General features: G+C 56.4%; 1 protein-coding gene across 6 annotated transcripts in view; it reads left to right on the top strand.

Annotated features, from left to right (window-relative positions):
* LOC122565149 (serine/threonine-protein kinase WNK3-like) overlaps positions 1 to 24075 on the top strand; it is an 89023-nt gene extending 64948 nt beyond the window's left edge. For 5 of the 6 annotated variants that reach the window (XM_087985296.1, XM_087985294.1, XM_087985293.1 and 2 more), the window contains 10 exons: positions 811 to 1001; positions 1714 to 1778; positions 2347 to 2500; positions 6684 to 6800; positions 7430 to 7600; positions 12484 to 12535; positions 13264 to 13398; positions 14705 to 15294; positions 20165 to 20264; positions 23697 to 24075. In XM_087985296.1, the coding sequence (XP_087841422.1) occupies positions 811 to 1001; positions 1714 to 1778; positions 2347 to 2500; positions 6684 to 6800; positions 7430 to 7600; positions 12484 to 12535; positions 13264 to 13398; positions 14705 to 15294; positions 20165 to 20264; positions 23697 to 23923 (1802 nt within the window). In that variant the 3' untranslated portion in view covers positions 23924 to 24075. Of the gene's footprint in view, positions 1 to 810; positions 1002 to 1713; positions 1779 to 2346; positions 2501 to 6683; positions 6801 to 7429; positions 7601 to 12483; positions 12536 to 13263; positions 13399 to 14704; positions 15295 to 20164; positions 20655 to 23696 lie in introns of those variants that run through there. The other variant, XM_087985298.1, reaches the window with a different exon arrangement.
* Positions 24076 to 24367: the final 292 nt, after the last annotated feature.

Below are 24367 nucleotides of genomic sequence, written 5' to 3'. Positions count from 1 at the left end.
GTGCAGGTTAGGGTGGATTGGCCGTGCTAAATTGTCCCCGTCGTGCCCAGGGATGTGCAGGACAGGGTGGATTGGCCGTGCTAAATTGTCCTGTTGTGCCCAGGGATGTGCAGGTTAGGGTGGATTGGCCGTGATAAATTGTCCCATAGTGCCCAGGGATGTGCAGGTTAGGGTGGATTGGCCGTGCTAAATTGTCCCCATAGTGTCCAGTGATGTACAGGTTAGGGTGGATTGGCCATGCTAAATTGTCCCGTAGTGCCCAAGGATGTGCAGGACAGGGTGGATTGGCCATGCTAAATTGTTCCATAGTGTCTGACATGTCGAGACTAAGTGTATCAGCAATGATAAATACAGGTATGGGGGACAGGGTAAAGCCCTGGGTCTGGCTGGGATGCTGTTTGAAGGGTTGGTGCAGACTTGATGGGCCAGATATCGTCTGTTTGCACTGTATGGTTTCTATGAAGGAAGATCATGGGTGAATCAGGTTGGAATGCCCTTCCGCGAACATCAGTTGAGGCTGGGTCAGTCGTTAATGTTAAACTCTGGGAGAATGGCTAATGGTCCATCATGCTCAGCGACATGGGATGGATGTGGTTATGGGTAGTTCAGCTCAGGCTGTGACCTCATTAAAAGACAGGAGGTGTCCAAGGAGAAGAGGAGGCCATTCTGCCCATCGAACCTACGTCACTTTTGATGAGTCTACTCCATTCCCTGTCGGTGAGGATGTCATGTCGAAGCTCTCTCTGACTAACGCCTGTTTTCCCTCTCTCTCTCTCTCTCTCTCTCTCCCCGATTCCACCCCTTTCCCAGTGGACGCAGTCACCGACAGCAACCTGGGACCCGACCCGCGGGCAGGAGCTGCAGGGCCCTCTGTGGTCTCTGAGGAAAACCTGTGCCCACAGCATCTCTCCTCAGGCTCGAGTGTGGAGTCCCATCCTGTGTCCCTGAGCCACCAGCCATCTCAACAGCAAGTGATGAGCAACTACCCGCAATCCATGGCGGTAAGATCTCCACCCTTCCCTCACCCAGGGGGCAAGTCGTCACCTCAGACTGTCCTGTCAGTTCACCCACAGTCAACTCTGTGGGGGGGGGGGGGGAGGGAGATTCGTTGAGCAAAACTTGCAACAGGTGGCATTCCCCCGACATCTGCATTCTTCCCGGGGAGGGGGTGGAGTGGGCGGGTTTGGAAGATGCTGTCGGTGGGGCCTTGGGAAGTTGCTGTGGACGGGTCACACTGCTGCCACTGTGCACTAGAAGATTTGAAGCTCAGCCGAGCATTCCTATCTATGGCTGGTGGGTGGGGGTTAGTGTGTTGATTTGGGATGGGGTGGGGGGTGCTGCTCTGTCCTGCACAATGTTGAGCTTCTCTGAGTGTTAGCAGAGCTGCCCCATCCAGGCAAGCGGGGACTATTCCAACACACCGCTGACTTGTGGCTTGTTGATGGTAGGACAGGCTGAGACTCTGGGTCATTTGAGGGGATGGTTCAAGAGTCAGCCGTGTCACTGTGGGTCCTGGTGAGTTGTGTCGGCCAGACTGGATGAGGGCGGGGGCACATTTCCTCCCTGAGAGTTCAGGACTTCAGGGCGATCGATGCTGGCCGTTCCAGTCATCATTGCCAAGGGCGAGCTCTCGGTTCCCGCTCTTCGTCACTGCTTTTAAATTCCGCCAGCGGCTTACGAATGATTCATTCACCCTCTCGCTCTCCCTTACAGCCCACACCGCACCAGGCAACCCCTGACCCCCAGCGACCGGCAAGACACGTGCAGGATTCTATCAGGTAGGGACCGTTCTCAACCACAAGCGCCGTTGCCCTAATGCTCTCCCCACCTTCCCCCCCGAGATATCTCAGCTCTGCCGTGCCATCGCTCGGGGCAGCTGTGGGTGAGACGCGGGTGATTCCCCCTCCCCAGTCCAGCCTACCGATTTCATGTCGTCCCAAACAGTGGCTGAGGTTGGCTCTCTATTCTGGGTGACAGATCAAAAAATACCGCTCTTCCGAACGAAACGACGCGAACACCCAACGATTTAGGTCTGAGATGAAAGCAGCTAAGCCTCCCCCCACTCCCCGTGCCGTTGTGTTCCAGCCGCACCACCCCTACCTTTCTGAGCACCGAAGAATCCATCGAGTTAAGCTCTCTGGGGAAGAGAGGATTTGTCTGAACACCTTTCACATCCCCCAGCTTCTCCTGTTCTGCGTGACGTACAGGGAAGCCAATTCCGCTCAGCTAACTCCTTGGGGTCAGCGGTAGCCAGATGTTTACCGTCTCTGAATGGGCCGGGGGCTGGGGCCTGTTCTCGGAGCATTTTTATGTTTTGTTTTTTGCTGGGTTTTGTTTCCCCCTCAGCGGGACCCCCGAGACCCCCGTCAAGGACAGCTCCAACGGCAGCGAGCCAGCAAACGGCAAGCCGGAGAAAGCCCCGAAGACCCCGCTGCGGAGGACATCATGTGCCCGGGAACGGCTGGACAGGTCCACCAAGTTTCAGCTGACCGTCCTGCAGGTAATCCTGGGGCGGCCCGAGACTCCTCACTTGGTCGGGGGGGAGAGGTGCTGATCTCGATTCGGGATGTGGACGGGCCCCTCAGATTTGTTGCACCGTTCCTGTGAAATCAGGGCTGTTCTGCGTTGCAAATCCATCTGACTATCAGCCCTGACCCCAGTTCCCTCTTTATGCCCCTGGCCACCAAAATAAAAAGACAGGAACGTAGTTAGCCAGGGTTGGAGGGTTTGAGGTACAGGGAGAGGCTGGATAGGCTGGGGCTGCTGTCCCTGGAGCGTCGGAGGCTGAGGGGTGACCTTATAGAGGTTTATAAAATCATGAGGGGCATGGATAGGGTAAATAGGCAAGGTATTTTCCCCCCTCGGGTGGGGGAGTCCAGAACTAGAGGTTTATAAAATCATGAGGTGGGGGGGGAGACATGGATAGGGTAAATAGACAAGGTCTTTTCCCCCTGGGATGGGGGAGTGCAGAACTAGAGGGTTATAAAATCATGAGGGGGAGGGGGGAGACATGGATAGGGTAAATAGACAAGGTCTTTTCCCCCTGGGGTGGGGGAGTCCAGATTAGGTGAATTGACCATGTTGAATTACCCATAGTATTCAGGGGTGTGTAGGTTAGGTGCATTACTCAGGGGTAAATGTAGAACAATAGTCGGGTAATGGGTCTGGGTGGGTTACTCTTCAGAGGGTTTGTGTGGACTCATGGGAGCAAATGGCCTGTTTCCTCACTGAAGGGATCCTAGAGGGCACAGGTTGAAGGTGACAAGGGAAAGATGTTAAAGGGACCTGAGGGGCACTGTTTTCCCACAGAGGGTGGTGTGTGTATGCAATGAGCTGCCAGAGGAAGTGGTGGAGGCTGGTGCAGTGACAGCTATTCAAAGGCATCTGGATGGGGATATCAGAAGGAAGGGTTTTACAGGGTTATGGGCCAATTGCTGGCACATGGACCTCGGTTAATAAAAGATATGAGGTTGGCATGGCCGAATTGGACCGAAGGGTTTGTTTCCATGCTGTATGAGTGGGAACAGGAGGAGGCCATTCGGGTAAGGATATCCAGTTCCCTTCCAGTAATAACAGCGAGCGTCTTGACTCCAGTGGACCCCACCCCTAAGCATCGATTTTGTGTCCTTACTGTCCGCTGCTATCAGATTGGGAGGAGGCCGTTCAGCCCCCTCGAGCCTGTCCTGACATTCACCGAGGTCACAGCAGGTCAGACTGCAGTTCAGCTCCGTTCTCCTGCCTCTCACCCCACTGCCCCACCCCATGGTCAAGAAGCTCGCCCCCCCCCCCCTCACAGCTCTGCGCACGGGAGGGAGGATCCCATGGTTTCACCACCCTCCAGAGGGAGACTTTCCTACTTTGTATCTGTTGTGATTCTGAGCTTCCACCCGAACAAATCCCTTCCCCCCCCCCCCCCCCCCCACACCAAAAGAATCTTCCTTCTGAACGCCAGTGGAGGCAAACCTGACCCCCTCACCCCCTCCTTGGAAGGTCTTAACTTTAAACAGTGTTTTCAGAAGGTTCTCTTTTGTGGGACAGTGGATGTCTGACATAGAGTCATACAGCACGGAAGCAGACCCTACACACCAACCAGTCCATGCCAAACCTAACCCCAAACTAAATCAGTCCCACCTGCCTGCTCCTGGCCCATATCCTATTCATGGACATATCCAAGTGTCTTTAAAATGTTGTAACTGTATCTGCAACCACCACCCTCTCCTCTCAACTTTAAAATGTGCCCCCTCGTCTTGAAATCCTTCACCCCCTTCGGGAAAAGACACCTACCATTAATTCCATCTGTACCCATCGTTATTTAATAAGGCAACCTCTCAACCTCCTGCCCTCCGGCGAAAAACGCCCCAGTCTACCCAACCTTTCATTGTCACTCAAGCCTTCCACACCTGGCAACGTCCTGGCAAATTCTGTACAGAAGGAGCCAGCCTCAAGAGGAGCGGTTTCTTTTGATCGATGTTACTAATTCCTTTAGAGATCTCAGTCAGTGCATCCTTGATTTGTCGGCTCAGACCACACACATACCATTGGGTCTTGGACTAACCATTGTTCAGAAGCACAGCTTGAGTTGGTGGAGCTCCACATCTTCTCTCCTCTCCCCACGCCAGCATCCAACCCGAAACAAAACTACTCAGCCCTCTTATTACTATTCCCCCTCCCTATTCACTCCGTCTGCAGCTGATCAGCATTGTCTCACGTTCCAGTGATGTTTCCACATTCCTGTTGCTGTTTGCAACTCCCTATCCCTGTCACCTCCTCGAGCCCCTACACCTCCCTATCTCTGTCACCTCCTCCAGCCCCTACACCCCTCCCTATCTCTCTCCCCTCCTCCAGCCCCTACACCTCCTCCCTATCTCTGTCACCTCCTCCGACCCCTACACCCCCTCCCTATCTCTGTCACCTCCTCCAGCCCCTGCATCTGCTCCCTATGTCTGTCACCTCCTCCAGCCCCTACACCCCCTCCCTATCTCTGTCACCTCCTCCAGCCCCTACACCCCATCCCTATCTCTGTCACCTCCTCCAGCCCCTACACCCCCTCCCTATGTCTGTCACCTCCTCCAGCCCCTACACCCCCTCCCTATCTCTGTCCCCTCCTCTAGCCCCTACACCCTCTCCCTATCTCTGTCACCTCCTCCAGCCCCAACACCCGCTCCCTATCTGTCCCCTCCTCCAGCCCCTCCACCCCCTCCCATCTCTGTCACCTCCTCCAGCCCCGAAACCCCCTCCCTATCTCTGTCACCTCCTCCAGCCCCTACACCCCCTCCCTATCTCTGTCACCTCCTCCAGCCCCTACACCTCCTCCCTATCTCTGTCACCTCCTCCGGCCCCTACACCCTCTCCCTATCTCTGTCACCTCCTCCAGCCCCGACACGCCCTCCCTATCACTGTCACCTCCTCCAGCCCCTACACCCCCTCCCTATCTCTGTCACCTCCTCCCGCCCCTACACCTGTTCCCGATCTCTCTCCACTCCTCCAGCCCCTACATCCGCTCCCTATCTCTGTCCCCTCCTCTAGCCCCTACACCCCCTCCCTATCTCTGTCACCTCCTCCAGCCCCTCCACCCCCTCCCTATCTCTGTCACCTCCTCCAGCTCCTCCACCCCCTCCCTATCTCTGTCACCTCCTCCAGCCCCTACACCCCCTCCCTATCTGTCCCCTCCTCCAGCCCCTCCACCCCCTCCCATCTCTGTCACCTCCTCCAGCCCCTACACCCGCTCCCTGTCTCTGTCCCCTCTTCCAGCCCCTACACCCCCTTCCTATCTCTGTCACCTGCTCCAGCCCCTACACCCCCTCCCTATCTCCGTCCCCTCCCCCAGTCCCTACACCCCCTCCCTATCGCTGTCATCTCCTCCAGACCCCTACACCCCCTCCCTATCTGTCACCTCCTCCAGCCCCTCCACCCGCTCCCTATCTCTGTCCCCTCCTCCAGCCCCTACACCCGCTCCCTGTCTCTGTCACCTCCTCCAGCCCGTGTTCACCTTCTCTATCTGTGTCATCTCCTCCAGCCCCTACACCCCCTCCCTATCTCTGTCCCCTCATCCAGACTCAACACCCCCTCCCTATCTCTGTCCCCTCCTCCAGCCCCTACAACCCCTCCCTTTCTCTGTGCACCCTTCCAGCCCCGACACCTCCTCCCTATCTCTGTCACCTACTCCAGTCCCTACATCCCCTCCCTATCCCCGTCCCCTCCTCCAGCCCCTACACCCCCTCCCTATCTGTCCCCTCCTCCAGCCTGTACACCCCCTCCCTATCCCTGTCACCTCCTCCAGTCCCTACACCCCCTCCCTATCTCTGTCATCTCCTCCAGCCCCTACACCCCCTCCCTATCCCCATCCCCTCCTCCAGCCTGTACACCCTCTCCCTATCCCTGTCCCCTCCTCCTGCCCCTACACCCCCTCCCTATCTCTGTCCCCTCCTCCAGCCCCCTACCTCCCCTCCTTATCTCTGTCGCCTCCTCGATAACCAGCCAACGTGGTGTTCTCTATCCTTCTGTAACCTTCTGAGATTCAGCTATGGGGCCAAATCCCACCCAGGCAACACTGTGTCTGCCTGTGTGCGTCATTACTGGTTGGAGTTGCAGTGAGCCGGGTGGCGATATTCCTGGATGTGCAAAGGTGAAGGCCCCCTCTAACACACACTTACTCAGTGTTTCCCTGCACTGCTTTCCCGCAGGTTTCCGATGTCGGAGACAATATGGTGGAGTGTCAGCTTGAGACCCACAATAACAAAATGGTCACCTTCAAGTTTGACGTGGACGGCGATGACCCTGAAGACATTGCTGTTTACATGGTGAGTGAGTTTGAAGCAGAAAGCATCGGTGGCTCTGTCACACTGACCTTTCACCTCTGACCACGGACATTCCCCGCCTCTGTGCGACACACGTGTCGGTCGGTGCTTTGGTCACACGGCTTAGAGTGGACATTGGTGTTCACCTGTGTCGTCCTCCTTTGTGCTGCTGTCTTTTACTACTTCTGTTTGGTGGTTGCTCAGTTTGCTCACCGAGTGTCCCGCTGATTCAGCGCACCTCTCTCTCGTTCTGTTCCCCTTGTTCTCACCTAGCCTGCAGCTCTCTCCAACTCTACTGCCTCACTCTTTCCCCTGCACCCTGGCATCCCATCTGTCTTACTCTCCAAACCCCAGGCATGCACCTGCTCTCCTTGTCTTGCCCCCCCCCCCGCCCCTTGCTCTCCACCCCACCCTTGCTCTCTCTCCAACCCCGCTCTCTGTCTTGTCTCTGTCTTTCTCTCTCCTCCTCTCCCTCTGCCTGTCCCCTCCCCCTTCAATCTACTTGCCTGCCCTCCTTATCTGCCACAACCCCCACAATTCTGCTGCCGATTTCCCCCCGCATGTAAAAGTCTCTTGTAGCTTCTCTCTCCCCTGCGTGCGGCTGCTAACTGGATGCCGACTCCTTGCTGCAGGTGGAAAATAACTTCATGCTGGAAGTTCAGAAGCCGAAGTTCATTGAGGAAATGCGGGCCATCATCGCGACTTCCCAGGAAATGCTGAGCCACCCAGTGGAGGGTGAGCGGGGCACAGACACGGCTGCCCATCACCCCCCAGCAGACCTGGGTCAGTCCGACAGCGGGGCGGTAAGTCTGAGCAAGTGGCGAGAGAGACCCAGAACGGAGCGGTGTCGCTGCGAGGCGAGACGGTGTGTCCGCCATCCAGAGAATGTCGCTGTGTCAGCCTCGACCCACGAGGTCTCCTGGCGCCTCCAAAAGGTGCCGCACTTGTGGCTGGATGGGACTCGGAGAGGGCTCTAATCCCTCCTGAGAGGATAGGGAGGGAGCGAGAGAACGGTGACCCCTTTCCCTTCCCCGCACTTTCCGGCCCTATTCCCAACCTTCACCCCAAAAAATCGTCTTATGGATAGTGACAACTAGAGAGCAAGCCCACACCCACCGGGGTTGACCTCCAACAGGGGACACTGCTGCAGTGAGTATACCAGCTTTGCCCTGCCTGGGCTTCACCCCCATCTCCCTGGCCTAGCTGGAATGCATCACTCCTGCTCATTCTCCTGAGATGGCCAGGAGGACCATCCAAAAGAAGGTGGGGAGTGCAGATGCTGGGGGTCAGAAAGGAAGAGTGTGGAGCTGGAAAAGCACAGCTGCTCAGGCACCATCCGAGGAGCAGGAGAATCGACATGCAGGAGCGAACCTGCTGGTATCCTGCATCACCTAGACGCTATCTGCCTTGTCCCTCGATCAATCGATTTAGGACTGCACGGTGATTCAGTAGTTAGCACTGCTGCCTCACTCAGCCAGGGACCCGGCTTTGATTACAGCCTCTGGCGACTGTCTGTACGAGGTTTACACATTCACCCCGTGTGTGTGTGGGTTTCTTCCCACAGTCCAAAAATGTGTAGGTTAGGGTGGATTGACCGTGCTAAATTGTCCCGTGGTGCCCAGGGATGTGCAGGTTAGGGTGGATTGGCCATGAGGAATGCAGGATTACGGTGATAGTGTCAAAGGGTTAGTTCTGGATGGGATGCTGTTCCGAGAGTTGGTCCCGATTTGATGGGCCATATGGCCTCTTCGAGGAGAAAGTGAGGTCTGCAGATGCTGGAGATCAAAGTTGAAACTTTATTGCTGGAACAGCACAGCAGGTCAGGCAGCATCCAGGGAACAGGAGATTCAACGTTTCGGGCACAGGCCCTTCTTCAGGAATGAGCAGAGAGTGTTCAGCAGGAGAAGATAAAAGGTAGGGAGGAGGGACTTGGAGGAGGGGCGTTGGAAATGTGATAGGTGGAAAGAGGTCAAGGTGAGGGTGATAGGTCGGAGTAGGATGGAGGCGGAGAGGTCAAGAAGAAGACTGCAGGTCAGGAAGGCGGTGCCGGGCTGGAGGGATCCGGCTGAGACAAGGTGGGGGGAGGGGGGATGAAGAAACTGGTGAAGTCCAAGTTCATCCCCTGCGGTTGGAGGGTTCCCAGTTGCACCTTCCCTTGCAACCGCAGGAGGTGCAACACTTGCGCCCACACCTCCCCCCTCACTTCTCTCCAAGGCCCCAAAGGAAACTTCCATATCCGCCACAGATTCACCTGCACCTCCACCCACATCATCTACTGCATCCGCTGCAGCCGGTGTGGCCTCCTCTATATTGGGGAGACAGGCCGCCTACTTGCGGAGCGATTCAGAGAGCACCTCTGGGCCACCCGGACGAACCAACCCAACCACCCTGTAGCACAGCATTTCAACTCCCCCTCCCACTCCACCGAGGATATGCAGGTCATTGGACTCATCCACCGCCAAACCACAACAACCCGACGGTCGGAGGAGGAGCGTCTTATCTTCCGACTGGGAACCCTCCAACCGCAGGGGATGAACTTGGACTTCACCAGTTTCTTCATCCCCCCTCCCCCCACCTTGTCTCAGCCGAATCCCTCCAGCCCGGCACCGCCTTCCTGACCTGCAGTAGTCTTCTTGACCTCTCCGCCTCCATCCTACTCCGACCTATCACCCTCACCTTGACCTCTTTCCACCTATCACATTTCCAACGCCCCTCCTCCAAGTCCCTCCTCCCTACCTTTTATCTTCTCCTGCTGAACACTCTCTGCTCATTCCTGAAGAAGGGCCTGTGCCCGAAACGTTGAATCTCCTGTTCCCTGGATGCTGCCTGACCTGCTGTGCTGTTCCAGCAATAAAGTTTCAACATATGGCCTCTTCCCACACTGTAGGGATTCTGTGAACGATCGCAGCTTCGCTCGCAACCCCCTGACCGAGCGTGCACCAGTTTCTGGGGTTGGGCCCTTACCTACTCATGTGCTTACCCAAATGCCTTCGAAAGGTTGTAATTGTACCTGCATCCATCACTCTCTGAGGTAGTTCATTCCACACTCGAATCACACTCTTCGTTAAAAAAAAAGTTGCCTTTTAAAAGTCTTTCTCCTCTCACCTTAAAAAAAAATATGCCCTCTGTCTTGAAATGCCTGACCGTAGGGAAAGGAAGTCTGCCATTAACCCTATCTATACCCTTCATGATTTTATAAACCTCTCTTTGGTCAGTCCTCAACCTCCTACGCTCCAGTGGAAAAAGTCCCAGCCTGTCCTTATAACTCAAACCCTCCACTCCCGGCTACATCCTGGTATATCTTTTCTGACCCCTCTCCAAGTTAATGTCTTACTTCTAACATGATTTGGAAATGCTGGTGTTGGACTGGGGTATACCAAGTTAAAAAATCACACAACACCAGGTTATAGTCCAACAGGTTTATTTGGAAGCACTAGCTTTCGGAGAGACGTTCCTTCATCAGGTGGTTATGGAGTATAAGATCGTAAGGCACAGACCTTATAGCAAATATTTGCAGTGTGATGTAACTGAAATTATATTTTGAAAAAGACTTGGATTGTTTGTTAAAAGTCTCTCATCGTTTAGAATGAACACGTTGTTTTCACTTCTTTCATGTGTAAATCGCTGAACTTTTTTAAAGTTACATTCTCAAGTGAACTTGAACAATTGGTGTCATGTCGGTCCAGATAATGCATTGAAGGTGTGAGATGCCCTGTGTGAGGCTGTCTGTGCCCCAATGCTCAGACTGATTCTAATCTAAAAAACGGATTTACAGAATCTTATGTGGATTCATGCAGTTTTTGAGCAAAATAAAATGTATTGCAGAATTACATTACATGGGGAAGGAGGTCAAACTGAGCCCTGTGTTCCAGGTATGGTTCAGATAAAGACCTATATATATTTGCAGCGAGATGCCCTTGCCCCCGCTCTCACCCTTGCCCTCCATCCTGTGTACCCTCCTGCTATCAGGTTGTAGCTGCTTGTTAAATTTCTGTGAATGCCAGGAATTCCTTCTGAGAATGAACATTTCCTCGTCTCACTGTACTTTGAAAATAGTTGATGTTTCATAACCTTCTGAGCAGAGCGGATAGTATCCCGTTTGCCCAGTAGTTAATGTTATCGCCTTACTGATTAATCCTTTTGGCAGCTTTGCATGCTTCACATTGTTTTTCTCTACCTCGCCATGATAACGTCATTGAATTGGATTGTGGATAGCCAATCCCTAAGCGCCGTTCTGTGTGGCACTGTGCTACCCCAGTTGTGCTGAAAATTACCTGTCAATTCCCTCTGTTTTCTATCTGTTAAACAAATCTTTAACTGTACCGCAATCCCAGGGGCTCTAACCCGCATCTAACCCCATGCTGTCCCTGTCTCAGGAGAGTTTGATATGGGGGTGGGGACAGTGTAGAGAGAGCCTTATTCTGGATGTAACCCTGTGTGTTGTCGTGTCCTGGGAGTCATAGTCATAGAGTTATACAGCATGGAAGCAGACCCTTTGGGGCACCTCGTCTCTACCCCCCCAACCCCCCACCAAATTTCCCAAACTAGACTGGTCCCACTTGCTTGTTTTTGGCCCCTATCCCTCCAAACCCTTCCTGTTCATGTACCTGTCGAAATGTCTTTTCATTGTTCTAACTGTACCCGCATCTACCACTTCCTCTGGCAGCTCATTCCACAAGTGAACCACCACTGTGTGAAAATGTTGCCCCTCAGCTCCCTTTTGTTTTGAACCCCCCCCCCCCCTCACCCCAGAGAAAAGACCTTTGCTATTCACCTTATCAATTCCCCACATGATTTTAGAAAGCTCCATAAGGTCACGCCTTCTACGATCAAGTGGAAAAAAGTTCCAGCCTATCCTTAGAATTCAAACCCTCCATTCCTGGTCACACCCTTCTCAATCTTCTTTAAACCCTCTCCAATTTAATAATATCCTTCTTATAGCTGAGCAACCAGACCTAGACACAGTACTCTAGAGGAGGCTCCACCTGTACACCTTCATATGACGTCCCAACTCCTATATTCGGTGGTCTGAACAATGACGGCAAGCATGCTAATTGCCTTCTTAACCACCCTGTTTACTTGTGACTCAACTTTGATTGAACTCCATACCTGCACCCCTAGGGGTCTCTGTTCAACAACACTCCCCAGCACCATTTATTTCACTTCAGTCCCTCCACTGGTTAGCACTGCTGCCTCATAGCGCCAGTGACCCGGGTTCGATTCCAGCCTCGGGCAACTGTCTATGTGCAGTTTGCAATTGCTGTCCATGTCTGCGTGGGTTTCCTCTGGGTGCTCCGGTTTCCTCCCACGGTCCAAAGCCGTGCACATTAAGTGAATTAGCCATGCTAAATTGTCCCAAAGTGTTCAGGTATGGTTAGGTGCATTAGTCAGGAGTGATATTAGGATAGGGGAATGAGTCTGGGTGGGTTGGTCTTTGGAGGTTCAATGTGGACTTGTTGGGCTGAAGGGCCTGTTTCCACACTGTAGGAATGATATTTTCGGGATTCTATAAAAGACAATGTAATGGAAGATTTGCTTGCTGTTATAGTGCCATGGAGATGTTTAGCACAGAAACAGACCCTTCAAGTTGAGTGTCATTTCTTCCAAAAACAAGAGCAGAGAGAGAGAGTTTGCTTTCAGCTGCTGGCTCGGATATTAACCCGTGTTTTTCTTTCTGTGGGTTTAGCACGTAGGTGCAGAGCAGTTGCAGATGAGCCAAGCAGTCTCTCAGACGTGCGGTGAGTACTGCAGAATTGAACCTCCGATGAGTTGGGCTCCTGCTCTGTCCGTCCCTCCATGTTTTACACTGTCACGGTGGCGGGCGAGCGAGCGTTGCGAGTGCACGCCTGTCTCTATCTCTTCCCCCAGTTCGTTCTTTTTCACGCACAGTTGGCCTGTTTCTGTCTGCAGCGACCCTTTTTGGCTGATGGTGAGGTGAGGTGGGAGAACGGGACTCCAGTTGCCACGCTGAGCTCCCTGCTTCTTCCCCAGACTGGTGGCGGGCTCCACGGCATTCTGACGGTTGTCCAGGGAGAAGGGGTGATGATGGGTGGAGGGGATTGGAAGCCACCTGATGGGAACAGCTGCTGTGCAGCATTCACAAAATGCTGCCTATCCCCCCGCCCTCCAACACTGACGTGTGACAGCCGAAGCAGAGATGGGGCGGGTGAAGTGGCAACTGTGATGAGTGGTGGTTTAATCATGGGGTGGACATGGATGAGGGACGAATTGAGGACTGCAGATGCTGGAGATCAAAGTCGAGAGTGTGGTGCTGGAAAAGCACAGCCGGTCAGGCAGCATCCGAGGAGCAGGGGAATCGACGTTTCGGGCATAGTCCCATCATCAGGAATAGGAGGGGAAGTGGGCAGTCCTTGACGTATCTCATGTCTGATCCCGGTCTGAGGTCCTGTCGTTAACTGCCCGTCTCACGCTTCCTCCTCACTCACCAACCTCTTGTGTGTTTCAGGTGAAGGAATCCAGCAATCATCTTCTGTCGGCCGCTGGCGATTCTTCATCAACCAGACAATAAAGAGCCGCGAGGCGGATGGGCAGGTGGATATAGCACAGCAGGGCCCACCGACCCAGACCCAGATGGAGGCGGGTAAGCACCCCGAGTGAACAGCAGTCAGGCAGCCGCGTGTCGGAGAGGACCTGGCGAACCCCTCAATGCTGCACTGCTGTCTTGCCTCGTCGATGTCCCGGGACAGACTGAAAGTGGAGCTTTTGGCTTTGGAGTTGCATGCCAGTAAAGAGTGGCTTGGGAAATGGGGTGCTGACGGTTCAGCTCCTCTTTGTGGTTCACCGCCCGGCTTTCTGTTCCGTCAGCAGCAAGTCCCATCTGAGAGAGCATTTTTTTTACACCAGATTGGTTTGGGTGTGGAAGGCAATGCTTGAGAATGCCAAGGCAATTCTCTGGGCTTGAGCTCTCTTCCTTCATGATCAGAAGGTTCTCCAAGCTTAGATACAGAGTAAAGCTCCCTCTGCTCTTTGAAACTGAAAGTAAAGCTACCTCCACACTGTCCCCACCAAACGTGCCCAGGACAGTGCGCTTAGGTGTGGCATATGAAGGTTAATTTAGATAAGTGTGAGGTGTTACATTTTGGTAAAGCAGACCAGGTAGGACTTAGCCAGCCAATGGTTGGGCCCTAGAACAAAGAGATTCAGGGGTGCAGGTTCCTAGCTCCTTGGAGATGGAGTCACAGGTAGGCAGGGTGTGAAGAAGGCTTTTGGCGTGCTAGCTTTCATCAGTCAGGGCACTGTGTGTAGGAGGTGGAACATTATGTTACAGCTGTACGCCACTTTGGGAGTACTGGCTGCAGTTCTGGCCACCCTCTTATCGAAAGGACATTATTAAACTTAGAGAGTGCACAAAGGATTTACTAGCATGCTACCTCGGCTGGAAGGTTTGAGTTACAAGGAGAGGTTGGATAGACTGGGACTTTACTCACTGGAGCGCAGAAGACTGAGGGGTGTCTTTACAGAGGCACATAAAGTCATGAGGGCCATAGCTGAGGTAGAAAGCGGGCAGCTTTTCTGTGTAGTCGGTGAGTCTAAAACTAGAGGGCACAGGTTGGAGGTGAGAGGGGAGAGGTGGAAATGGATCAAAAGGGGCAGTTTTGTTTCTCTCACGGGGTGCTGAGTGTGAGCTGCCTGAGTTGGAGGTGGGGTCGAGTGCAATTTTGTTCTTGAAGGGACAGTTTTACAGGAACTCGATTGTACCGGTTATGGAGCAAACTTAGGCAAATGGGATTAGGTTCATCGTGAAAACTGCACAGCATGGGCAAGTTGGGTAGAAGGGCCTTTTTCCATGATGACGGGGCAGCACCGGGTTAGCTACAGAGTAAAGCTCCCTCTGCTCCTTTTACCGAAAGGCACCCAGGAAACTAACTCTTGCCTTGTTCACGCAGAAGCGGACAATCTCAGCCAAGAAACGATCCAGTTGACAAGCTCCAACTCTCTGGAGGACATCAAGCAAATTCCCCTGGACTGTTCGGTGAGCAGTGCAGTCCATCCGGAACAGTCAGTGACACGGTCCTGTGGCACTTCATCGTCATCTTCCTCCTCCTGCGGTGATGACTGCCCAGCAGCCGACAACAGCACCACCCCGCACCCAGTGCAGAGCCTTGAATGCCGCCCGTCTGCGCCACCTGGAGGGGACCCTCCCTCCTCCTCCGTGTCGTCTTCGTCGTCCTCCTCCTCCTCATCCTCATCCTCTGTGCCCGAGCCGGACAGCGAGAGGCCTCCCAAGGTGGGCTTCGCCGACAACCGCATCAGGACCCTGGACGAGAAGCTGCGCACGCTGCTGTTCCCGGAGCCCGGTGCCTCCGACTCTCCGCGCCCGGCCTGTCCCGGTGAAGCTCCGGACGCCGGACTGCCCCAGGAACAGGAGCCACGCTGCGAACTTCCGGAGCAGGGCTCCCCTCTGTCTGCCAACCGCAACGACCAGGAGGCAGGCAACCCCTCGGCTGGCTGTCCATCAGTCAGTCTGCCCGAAAAGGTGAGAGGCCAGCGCACACATACCCTCCTCCTCGAAATCGTTCACTCTCTCTCAATCCCAGGGCTGAGGTCAGTGTCAAAGGGAGCTTCACTCTGTATCTAACCCCGTGCTGTCCCTGTCCCTCGGAGTGTTTGATGGGGGACAGTGTAGAGGGAGCTTTACTCTGTATCTAACCCCGTGCTGTCCCTGTCCCTGGGAGTGTTTGATGGGGACAGTGTAGAGAGAGCTTCACTCTGTATCTAACCCCGTGCTGTCCCTGTCCCTGTCCCTGGGAGTGTTTGATGAGGGGACAGTGTAGAGGAAGCTTTACTCTGTATCTAACCCTGTGCTGCCCCTGTCCCTGGGAGTGTTTGATGGGGACAGTGTAGAGGGAGCTTTACTCTGTATCTAACCCCGTGCTGTCCCTGTCCCTGGGAGTGTTTGATGGGGACAGTGTAGAGGGAGCTTTACTCTGTATCTAACCCTGTGCTGCCCCTGTCCCTGGGAGTGTTTGATGGGGACAGTGTAGAGAGAGCTTTACTCTGTATCTAACCCCATGCTGTCCCTGTCCCTGGGAGTGTTTGATGGGGGACATTGTCGAGGGAGCTTTACTCTGTATCTAACCCCGTGCTGTCCCTGTCCTGGGAGTGTTTGATGGGGGGACAGTGTAGAGGGATCTTTACTCTGTATCTAACCCTGTGCTGTCCCTGTCCCGGGAGAGTTTGATGGGGGAACAGTGTAGAGAGAGCTTTACTCTGTATCTAACCCCATGCTGTCCCTGTCCCAGGAGTGTTTGATGGGGGAACAGTGTAGAGAGAGCTTTACTCTGTATCTAACCCCGTGCTGTCCCTGTCCCGGGAGTGTTTGATGGGGGGACAGTGTAGAGGGAGCTTTACTCTGTATCTAACCCCGCGCTGTCTCTGTCCCTGGGAGTGTTTGATGGGGGACAGTGTAGAGGGATCTTTACTCTGTATCTAACCCCATGTTGTCCCTGTCCCTGGGAGGGGGACACCTTTCGTTAGCGTCAAACACTCCCAGGGACAGGGACAGCACGGGGTTGTCCTGAGTCATCTCACCTGGGTTGTTGACAGGGGGAGGCTTGTAGTCATGTGTAGGTGTGGACAGCAGGATTTCACTCTGCAGCACTCCACCGATGGTTTGACACCCGTGTCCGCTGTTGCTGAGACTAGCTTTCTATCCTGGCTGCTGCCTGTTGAGTTGATATTCGGGCAGCCGTTGTAAACTTCTCTCCTCCCCCCCCCCCCCCCCGTCTCTCCCCCCCCCCCCCCCCCCCCCCCGTCTCTCTCCTCTCCTCTCCCCCCCGTCTCTCTCTCTCTCCTCTCCCCCCCATCTTTCTCTCTCCTCTCCCCCCCTGTCTCTCTCCTCTCCCCCCCTCCGTCTCTCTCCTCCCCCCCCTCCGTCTCTCTCCTCCCCCCCCTCCGTCTCTCTCCTCCCCTCCCCCCATCTCTCTCTCCCCCCCCCCGTCTCTCTCCTCCCACCCCCCCGTCTCTCTCCTCCCCCCCCCCCCCCGTCTCTCTCCTCTCCCCCCCCGTCTCTCTCCTCCCCCCCCCCGTCTCTCTCCTCTCCCCCCCCGTCTCTCTCCTCTCCCCCCCCCCCGTCCCTCTCCTCTCCCCCCTCCGTCTCTCTCCTCCCCCCCCTCCGTCTCTCTCCTCCCCCCCCCCCATCTCTCTCTCCCCCCCCCCCCGTCTCTCTCCTCCCACCCCCCCCGTCTCTCTCCTCTCCCCCCCCCCCCCCGTCTCTCTCCTCTCCCCCCCCGTCTCTCTCCTCCCCCCCCCCCCCCCCGTCTCTCTCCCCCCCGTCTCTCTCCTCTCCCCCCCCCGTCTCTCTCCTCTCCCCCCCCGGTGTCTCTCCTCTCCCCCCCGGTCTCTCTCCTCTCCCCCCCCCGTCTCTCTCCTCTCCCCCCCGGTCTCTCTCCTCTCCCCCCCGGTCTCTCTCCTCTCCCCCCCCGTCTCTCTCCTCTCCCCCCCCCCGTCTCTCTCCTCTCCCCCCCCGTCTCTCTCCTCTCCCCCCCCCGTCTCTCTCCTCTCCCCCCCCGTCTCTCTCCTCTCCCCCCCCGTCTCTCTCCTCTCCCCCCCCGTCTCTCTCCTCTCCCCCCCCCCCCCCGTCTCTCTCCTCTCCCCCCCCCCCCCCGTCTCTCTCCTCTTCCCCACCCCCCCGTCTCTCTCCTCTCCCCCCCCCGTCTCTCTCCTCTCCCCCCCCGTCTCTCTCCTCTCCCCCCCCCGTCTCTCTCCTCTCCCCCCCCGTCTCTCTCCTCTTCCCCCCCCCCCCCCCGTCTCTCTCCTCTCCTCTCCCCCCCCCCCCCCCCGTCTCTCTCCTCTTCCCCCCCCCCCCGTCTCTCTCCTCTCCCCCCCCGTCTCTCTCCTCTCCCCCCCCGTCTCTCTCCTCTCCCCCCCCGTCTCTCTCCTCTCCCCCCCCCCCCCGTCTCTCTCCTCTCCTCCCCCCGTCTCTCTACTCCCCCCCCCCCCCCCCCCCGTCTCTCTCCTCTACCCCCCCCCCGTCTCTCTCCTCTCCCCCCCCCCGTCTCTCTCCTCTCCTCCCCCCGTCTCTCTACTCCCCCCCCCCCCCGTCTCTCTCCTCTACCCCCCCCGTCTCTCTCCTCTCCCCCCCCCGTCTCTCTCCTCTTCCCCCCCCCGTCTCTCTCCTCTCCCCCCCCGTCTCTCTCTTTCCCCCCCCCGTCTCTCTCTTTCCCCCCCCGTCTCTCTCTTTCCCCCCCCGTCTCTCTCTTTCCCCCCCCCGTCTCTCTCTTTCCCCCCCCCGTCTCTCTCCTCTCCTCCCCCCGTCTCTCTACTCCCCCCCCCCCCCCCCCCGTCTCTCTCCTCTACCCCCCCCCGTCTCTCTCCTCTACCCCCCCCCGTCTCTCTCCTCTCCCCCCCCCCGTCTCTCTCCTCTCCTCCCCCCGTCTCTCTACTCCCCCCCCCCCCGTCTCTCTCCTCTACCCCCCCCGTCTCTCTCCTCTACCCCCCCGTCTCTCTCCTCTCCCCCCCCCGTCTCTCTCCTCTTCCCCCCCCCGTCTCTCTCCTCTCCCCCCCCGTCTCTCTCTTTCCCCCCCCCCGTCTCTCTCTTTCCCCCCCCGTCTCTCTCTTTCCCCCCCCGTCTCTCTCTTTCCCCCCCCCGTCTCTCTCTTTCCCCCCCCCGTCTCTCTCTTTCCCCCCCCCGTCTCTCTCTTTCCCCCCCCCGTCTCTCTCTTTCCCCCCCCCGTCTCTCTCTTCCCCCCCCCGTCTCTCTCTTCCCCCCCCCGTCTCTCTCTTCCCCCCCCCCCGTCTCTCTCTTTCCCCCCCCCGTCTCTCTCTTCCCCCCCCCGTCTCTCTCTTCCCCCCCCCGTCTCTCTCTTCCCCCCCCCGTCTCTCTCTTCCCCCCCCCGTCTCTCTCTTCCCCCCCCCGTCTCTCTCTTCCCCCCCCCGTCTCTCTCTTCCCCCCCCTTGTCTCTCTCTTCCCCCCCCCGTCTCTCTCTTCCCCCCCCGTCTCTCTCTTCCCCCCCCCGTCTCTCTCTTTCCCCCCCCCCGTCTCTCTCTTCCCCCCCCCCCGTCTCTCTCTTCCCCCCCCCGTCTCTCTCTTCCCCCCCCGTCTCTCTCTTCCCCCCCCCCGTCTCTCTCTTCCCCCCCCCGTCTCTCTCTTTCCCCCCCCCGTCTCTCTCTTTCCCCCCCCCCGTCTCTCTCTTTCCCCCCCCCCGTCTCTCTCTTTCCCCCCCCCCGTCTCTCTCTTTCCCCCCCCCCGTCTCTCTCTTTCCCCCCCCCCGTCTCTCTCTTTCCCCCCCCGTCTCTCTCTTTCCCCCCCCCGTCTCTCTCTTTCCCCCCCCGTCTCTCTCTTTCCCCCCCCGTCTCTCTCTTTCCCCCCCCCGTCTCTCTCTTCCCCCCCCCCCCCGTCTTTCTCTTCCTCCCCCCCCCGTCTTTCTCTTCCCCCCCCCCCGTCTTTCTCTTCCCCCCCCCCGTCTTTCTCTTCCCCCCCCCCCCCGTCTTTCTCTTCCCCCCCCCCCGTCTCTCTCTTCCCCCCCCCCCGTCTCTCTCTTCCCCCCCCCCCCCGTCTCTCTCTTCCCCCCCCCCCGTCTCTCTCTTCCCCCCCCCCCCCGTCTCTCTCTTCCCCCCCCCGTCTCTCTCTTCCCCCCCCCCCGTCTCTCTCTTCCCCCCCCCCGTCTCTCTCTTCCCCCCCCCGTCTCTCTCTTCCCCCCCCCGTCTCTCTCTTTCCCCCCCCCGTCTCTCTCTTTCCCCCCCCCGTCTCTCTCTTTCCCCCCCCCGTCTCTCTCTTTCCCCTCCCCGTCTCTCTCTTTCCCCCCCCCCCCGTCTCTCTCTTCCCCCCCCCGTCTCTCTCTTTCCCCCCCCCCGTCTCTCTCTTTCCCCCCCCCGTCTCTCTCTTTCCCCCCCCCGTCTCTCTCTTTCCCCCCCCCCGTCTCTCTCTTTCCCCCCCCGTCTCTCCCTCCCCCCCCGTCTCTCTCTTTCCCCCCCCCCCCCGTCTCTCTCTTTCCCCCCCCCCCGTCTCTCTCTTTCCCCCCCCCCGTCTCTCTCTTTCCCCCCCCCCGTCTCTCTCTTTCCCCCCCCCGTCTCTCCCCCCCCCCCCGTCTCTCTCTTTCCCCCCCCCCCCGTCTCTCTCTTTCCCCCCCCCCGTCTCTCTCTTTCCCCCCCCCCGTCTCTCTCTTTCCCCCCCCCCCTGTCTCTCTCTTTCCCCCCCCCCCGTCTCTCTCTTCCCCCCCCCCCCCCGTCTCTCTCTTCCCCCCCCCCCCGTCTCTCTCTTCCCCCCCCCCCGTCTCTCTCTTCCCCCCCCCCCCGTCTCTCTCTTCTCCCCCCCCCGTCTCTCTCTTCCCCCCCCCCCCGTCTCTCTCTTCCCCCCCCCGTCTCTCTCTCTCACTCTCTCACTCTCTCTCTCTGCTTCCTTGCAGAAACCCGTGCAGCAGCCCGAGAAGAGCATCTCTGAGCTGTCAGAACCTGGGACCCAGGCCTGCCAGCCACCCAGCGGAGCGGCGCAGCACCAGAGTGGAGGTGGATATCATGCCATATCTTATTCTAGTCATAATGCAGGCTCAAATGTCAAAAATGCTATGGGTGGGAAGTCCTGGGCTATCAGAATTAAGAGATGGGCTGAAAGGTGGCTCCACCCGGTCACCTCCCTGGAGAGCTCGTCAGCCCACAAAGGTACTGTATACGCAGCAGGCAGGGAGGAGGTGGCTAGCTGCCGATAGGTACATGTAGCCTGTTTGTGTGAGAGCCTTCAAGCTGTCTGGCAACTCCATAACCTCGCACCCACTGTGGCATTCCAGTGCCCCCCTACCCCCCAGTCCCTCACCCACTGCTGCTGCCCGTGTTTGAATCACCGTCTGTGTGTAAAACCATCGCGGTCTGGATTTCAAAATAAACCGAACGGGAATCCTTCTTTCTCTTCCTCCTGATTTGCTTGAACTCCTCGTCGAAACGAACTGGGGAAAGAAAGCGCTGTGGGGGGGGGGGGGGGGGGGTTGTGGTGGTCAGAGGGGGGTGCGCACGCATTTTCCTTTCCCTGTCCCCCCTCCCCCTGCCTCCTCTGTCTCGTCCTGGGCGTTTTTAGCGGGAGCCCTCCAGTTTGGCACACCCTTGGCTGCACGCAGCGGGCTGAGAACATGTCGCAGGGCGCTTGGGCAGCGTCTGGAAAGAGAGATGGAAGCGAGCAGGAGCTCAGCAGAACGAGAGGTGACCTCACAGAAGGAACCTTATTGGAAGACCCACTCCAACTCCTGCCGCCTTACAACTGAGGGCCCGTAGCTCTCTCCGCTTCGAGGCTGGGATTCCGGAATCTGCTGGTTTTGCCTTTTCTTGTTTTTGAGATTTGTGATCCCTGCTCCCCAGGGGAATACGAATTTAAACTGGGCGGCCTGTCGTTGTGACTTTTAACTCTGTGTTTGTTAACTACCTCCTCCCATTCACAGAAGAAGCCTGGCCCCAGCATAGGTGGGTGAGTACCCAGTTAGCCGTCAGGTAGCGAACATGCCACGTTCTGAGAGTTTATCAAAGGGTTACACTGGCTGCCGTGAGACCCACATCCCACACCCTGTTCTCCTTTCAGATTTCCACCCTCCAATCGAGCCGTCCCTGTCCCTGGGAGGATGTGATGTGGGGATACAGTGTAGATGGAGCTTTACTCTGTATCTAACCCCGTGCTGTCCCTGTCCCTGGGAGTGTTTGGTGGGGGGACAGTGTAGAGGGAACTTTACTCTGTATCTAACCCCATGCTGTCCCTGTCCCTGGGAGTGTTTGATGGGGGAGACAGTGTAGAGGGAGCTTTACTCTGTATCTAACCCCGTGCTGTCCCTGTCCCTGTCCCTGGGAGTGTTTGATGGGGGAGACAGTGTAGAGGGAACTTTACTCTGTATCTAACCCCCTGTCTCTGGGAGTGTTTGATGGGGGACAGTGTAGAGGGAGCTTTACTCTGTATCTAACCCCATGCTGTCCCTGTCCCTGGGTGTGTTTGATGGGGGACAGTGCAGAGGGAGCTTTACTCTGTATCTAACCCCATGCTGTCCCTGGCCCTGGGAGTGTTTGATGGGGGACAGTGCAGAGGGAGCTTTACTCTGTAATTAACCCCATGCTGTCCTTGTCATGGGAGCATTTGATGGGGGGACAGCGTAGAGAGATCTTTCCTACCTAATCTCTTCCTCTGGACCCGATGGTGATTCACTGACTCCGACTGATTCCGTTGGCTGGCACAGCCCCCCCACCCCCGGTTGCTTCGCCACCTTGCAGTCCTCCCTCGAGGTTGTGGCTGTATCTGGAAGGTCCATGAGGGGGTTTGGTGGAAATCACATCTCCTGATTGAGTTGGGTGTTGTATTTGCGGAAGGTTTTGTTGTGACAGGCTAACGCAGAACGGCAGAGAAATGGATGTGCCTTCAACCTGCTGAAAGATGTGAAGTGTTGTTTGATTAAAGTGGGGGCCGTTTGGTGTGGGGTCTGGTTAATTTCCAGATCCTTGTCGGGGTGGGGGCTGGTGCAGTAGGTCGCGAGTATCTACTAACCAGTGGAGAATCCCGAAGCTATTCCGGTGGTCTTTCTCCGAGGAATCATCCGGGATCAGTTAACCACTTGTGTGGCCTGAAAAGAGTGTCGTGTGGCTGGGCTGGTTTTTATCGTCATTGCCCTCAACCTCATGTCCCTCATTGCCCCTTGGAGAAGGTGGAGGCGGTGAGCTGTCACCTTGACTCCCTGCAGTCCCCTCCCCATGTGGTGTAGAGACGGCTCGCCCAGTGCCCCCATTAGAGAGGGAGTCAGACAGCACCGAAACAGACCCTACGGTCCAACCCGTCCATGCTGACCAGGTACTGTAACCGAATCGAGTCCCATTTGCCAGCACCCGGCCTATCTCCCTCTAAACCCTTCCTATTCATATACCTATCCAGATGCCTTTTAAATGTTGTAATTGTACCAGCTCCACCACTTCCTCACCTTCTGTGAGGAAACATTTGCCCCTTTGGTCCCTTTTAAATCTTTCCCCTTTCACCTTAAACCACCCTACCGTGGGGGGGAAAGACTTTGCCTATTTACCCTATCCATGCCTCTCATGATTTTATAAACCTCTATATGGTCACCCCTCAGCCTCCGATGCTCCAGGGAAAACAGTCCCAGCCTATTCAGTCTCTCCCTATAGCTCAAATCCTCCAACCCTGGCAACATCCTTGTAACTCTTTTCTGAACCCTTTCAAGTTTCACAACATCTTTCTGATAGGAAGGAGACCAGAATTGCACGCAATATTCCAACAGTGGCTTAACCAATGTCCTGTACAGCCGCAACATGACCTCCCAACTCCTGTACTCAATACTCTGACCAATAAAGGAAAGCATACCAAACGCTGCCTTCACTATCCTGTCTACCTGTGAATCCACTTTCAAGGAGCTATGAACCTGCAGTCCAAGGTCTCTTTGTTCAGCAACACTCCCCAGGACCTTACCATTAAGTGTATAAGTCCTGCTAAGATTTGCTTTCCCAAAATGCAGCATCTCGCATTTATCTGAATTAAACTCCATCTGCCACGTCTCAGCCCATTGGCCCATCTGGTCAAGATCCTGTTGTAATCTGAGGTAACCCTCTTCGCTGTCCACTACACCGATAATCGGACCCCTGGATTGACACTAGAGGAGCGGCCAATGTTGTTCGCGGTCGGTCTGGTGTATGTGTGGGAGGTGGGTTGGTCGGGGATGAGTGGCTTGAGAAGGGGGTTGAGCTGGTGCTCCCCACCCCCCTTGTTTGCTGCTCCTTGTCCTTGCGGGGTGGGGTAGAGGTACTTGGAGTGCTCACAACACACCGATGCTTCCCTTGATGCAGGCGCTGCAAAGACGCCATTGGGCTGGCTCTGCAATCAGGAGCACACTCGCACCACGCTGGTAGGCTTTGGGCTCCAGTGCACATCCATTGCCCTCCTTTTTAATATCTTTGTGCTTGGTGCAGCTGGAGACAGTCGGAGCACCAGGGGAGCTGTCGATCCAAGCCCTTCGGAGCAAGGTGGCTCAATGAGTGTCTTCCTGGACAGCCAGCTGACCATGCCGCTACAGGCTGGCCGCTTTCAGGTAGGAGCTGCTTGCTGGAACCCTTTTCAGAGAAACTCCAGGGATACTGATGGTGAAACACGTACACGGTGCAAACAGGTAGTTTCTGAAGTGCGGCACTGCGACTGACGTAGTTCCTGCCGTTTGCCCACCCCCCTGGCACGCCCGCTCCTGTGGTCCTCAGCATTAGAATATAAAAACATGTCCTCTAGGTTACTGAGCTAACCAAGCCGTGTGCAGCAGCATTGCACACACAACCTGTCTTCCCAACAAACACAATTATTACGTTTGTGATCTAAGCAAAAGTTACTGAGCAAAGATGCAGCAACTGGTTATTGTGTACAGGAATAGTTCCCCGAAATACATGCGAGCACACTCCACAACAATCACTTCAGCCAGTTGGCTGTTTCTTCCTGTTCTCTGGTTAGGGAACACTGGAGATGTGCGCGGTAATCCTGAGGGGGATCACTGTGGGGGGGAGGGGGGGTGCGCACACGCTGTAATCCAGAGGGGGATCACTGGGGGAGTGTGTGCGCTGTAATCCAGAGGGGGATCACTGGGGGGGTTTGTGTG

This window comes from Chiloscyllium plagiosum, unplaced genomic scaffold, assembly GCF_037043375.1.
Source record: "Chiloscyllium plagiosum isolate Xiang-an unplaced genomic scaffold, Cpla_swu_hap1 HiC_scaffold_51, whole genome shotgun sequence".
Taxonomy (NCBI): domain Eukaryota; kingdom Metazoa; phylum Chordata; class Chondrichthyes; order Orectolobiformes; family Hemiscylliidae; genus Chiloscyllium; species Chiloscyllium plagiosum.
Note: the sequence above shows the minus strand (reverse complement) of the source record. Positions and strands in the feature narration are given on the sequence as shown.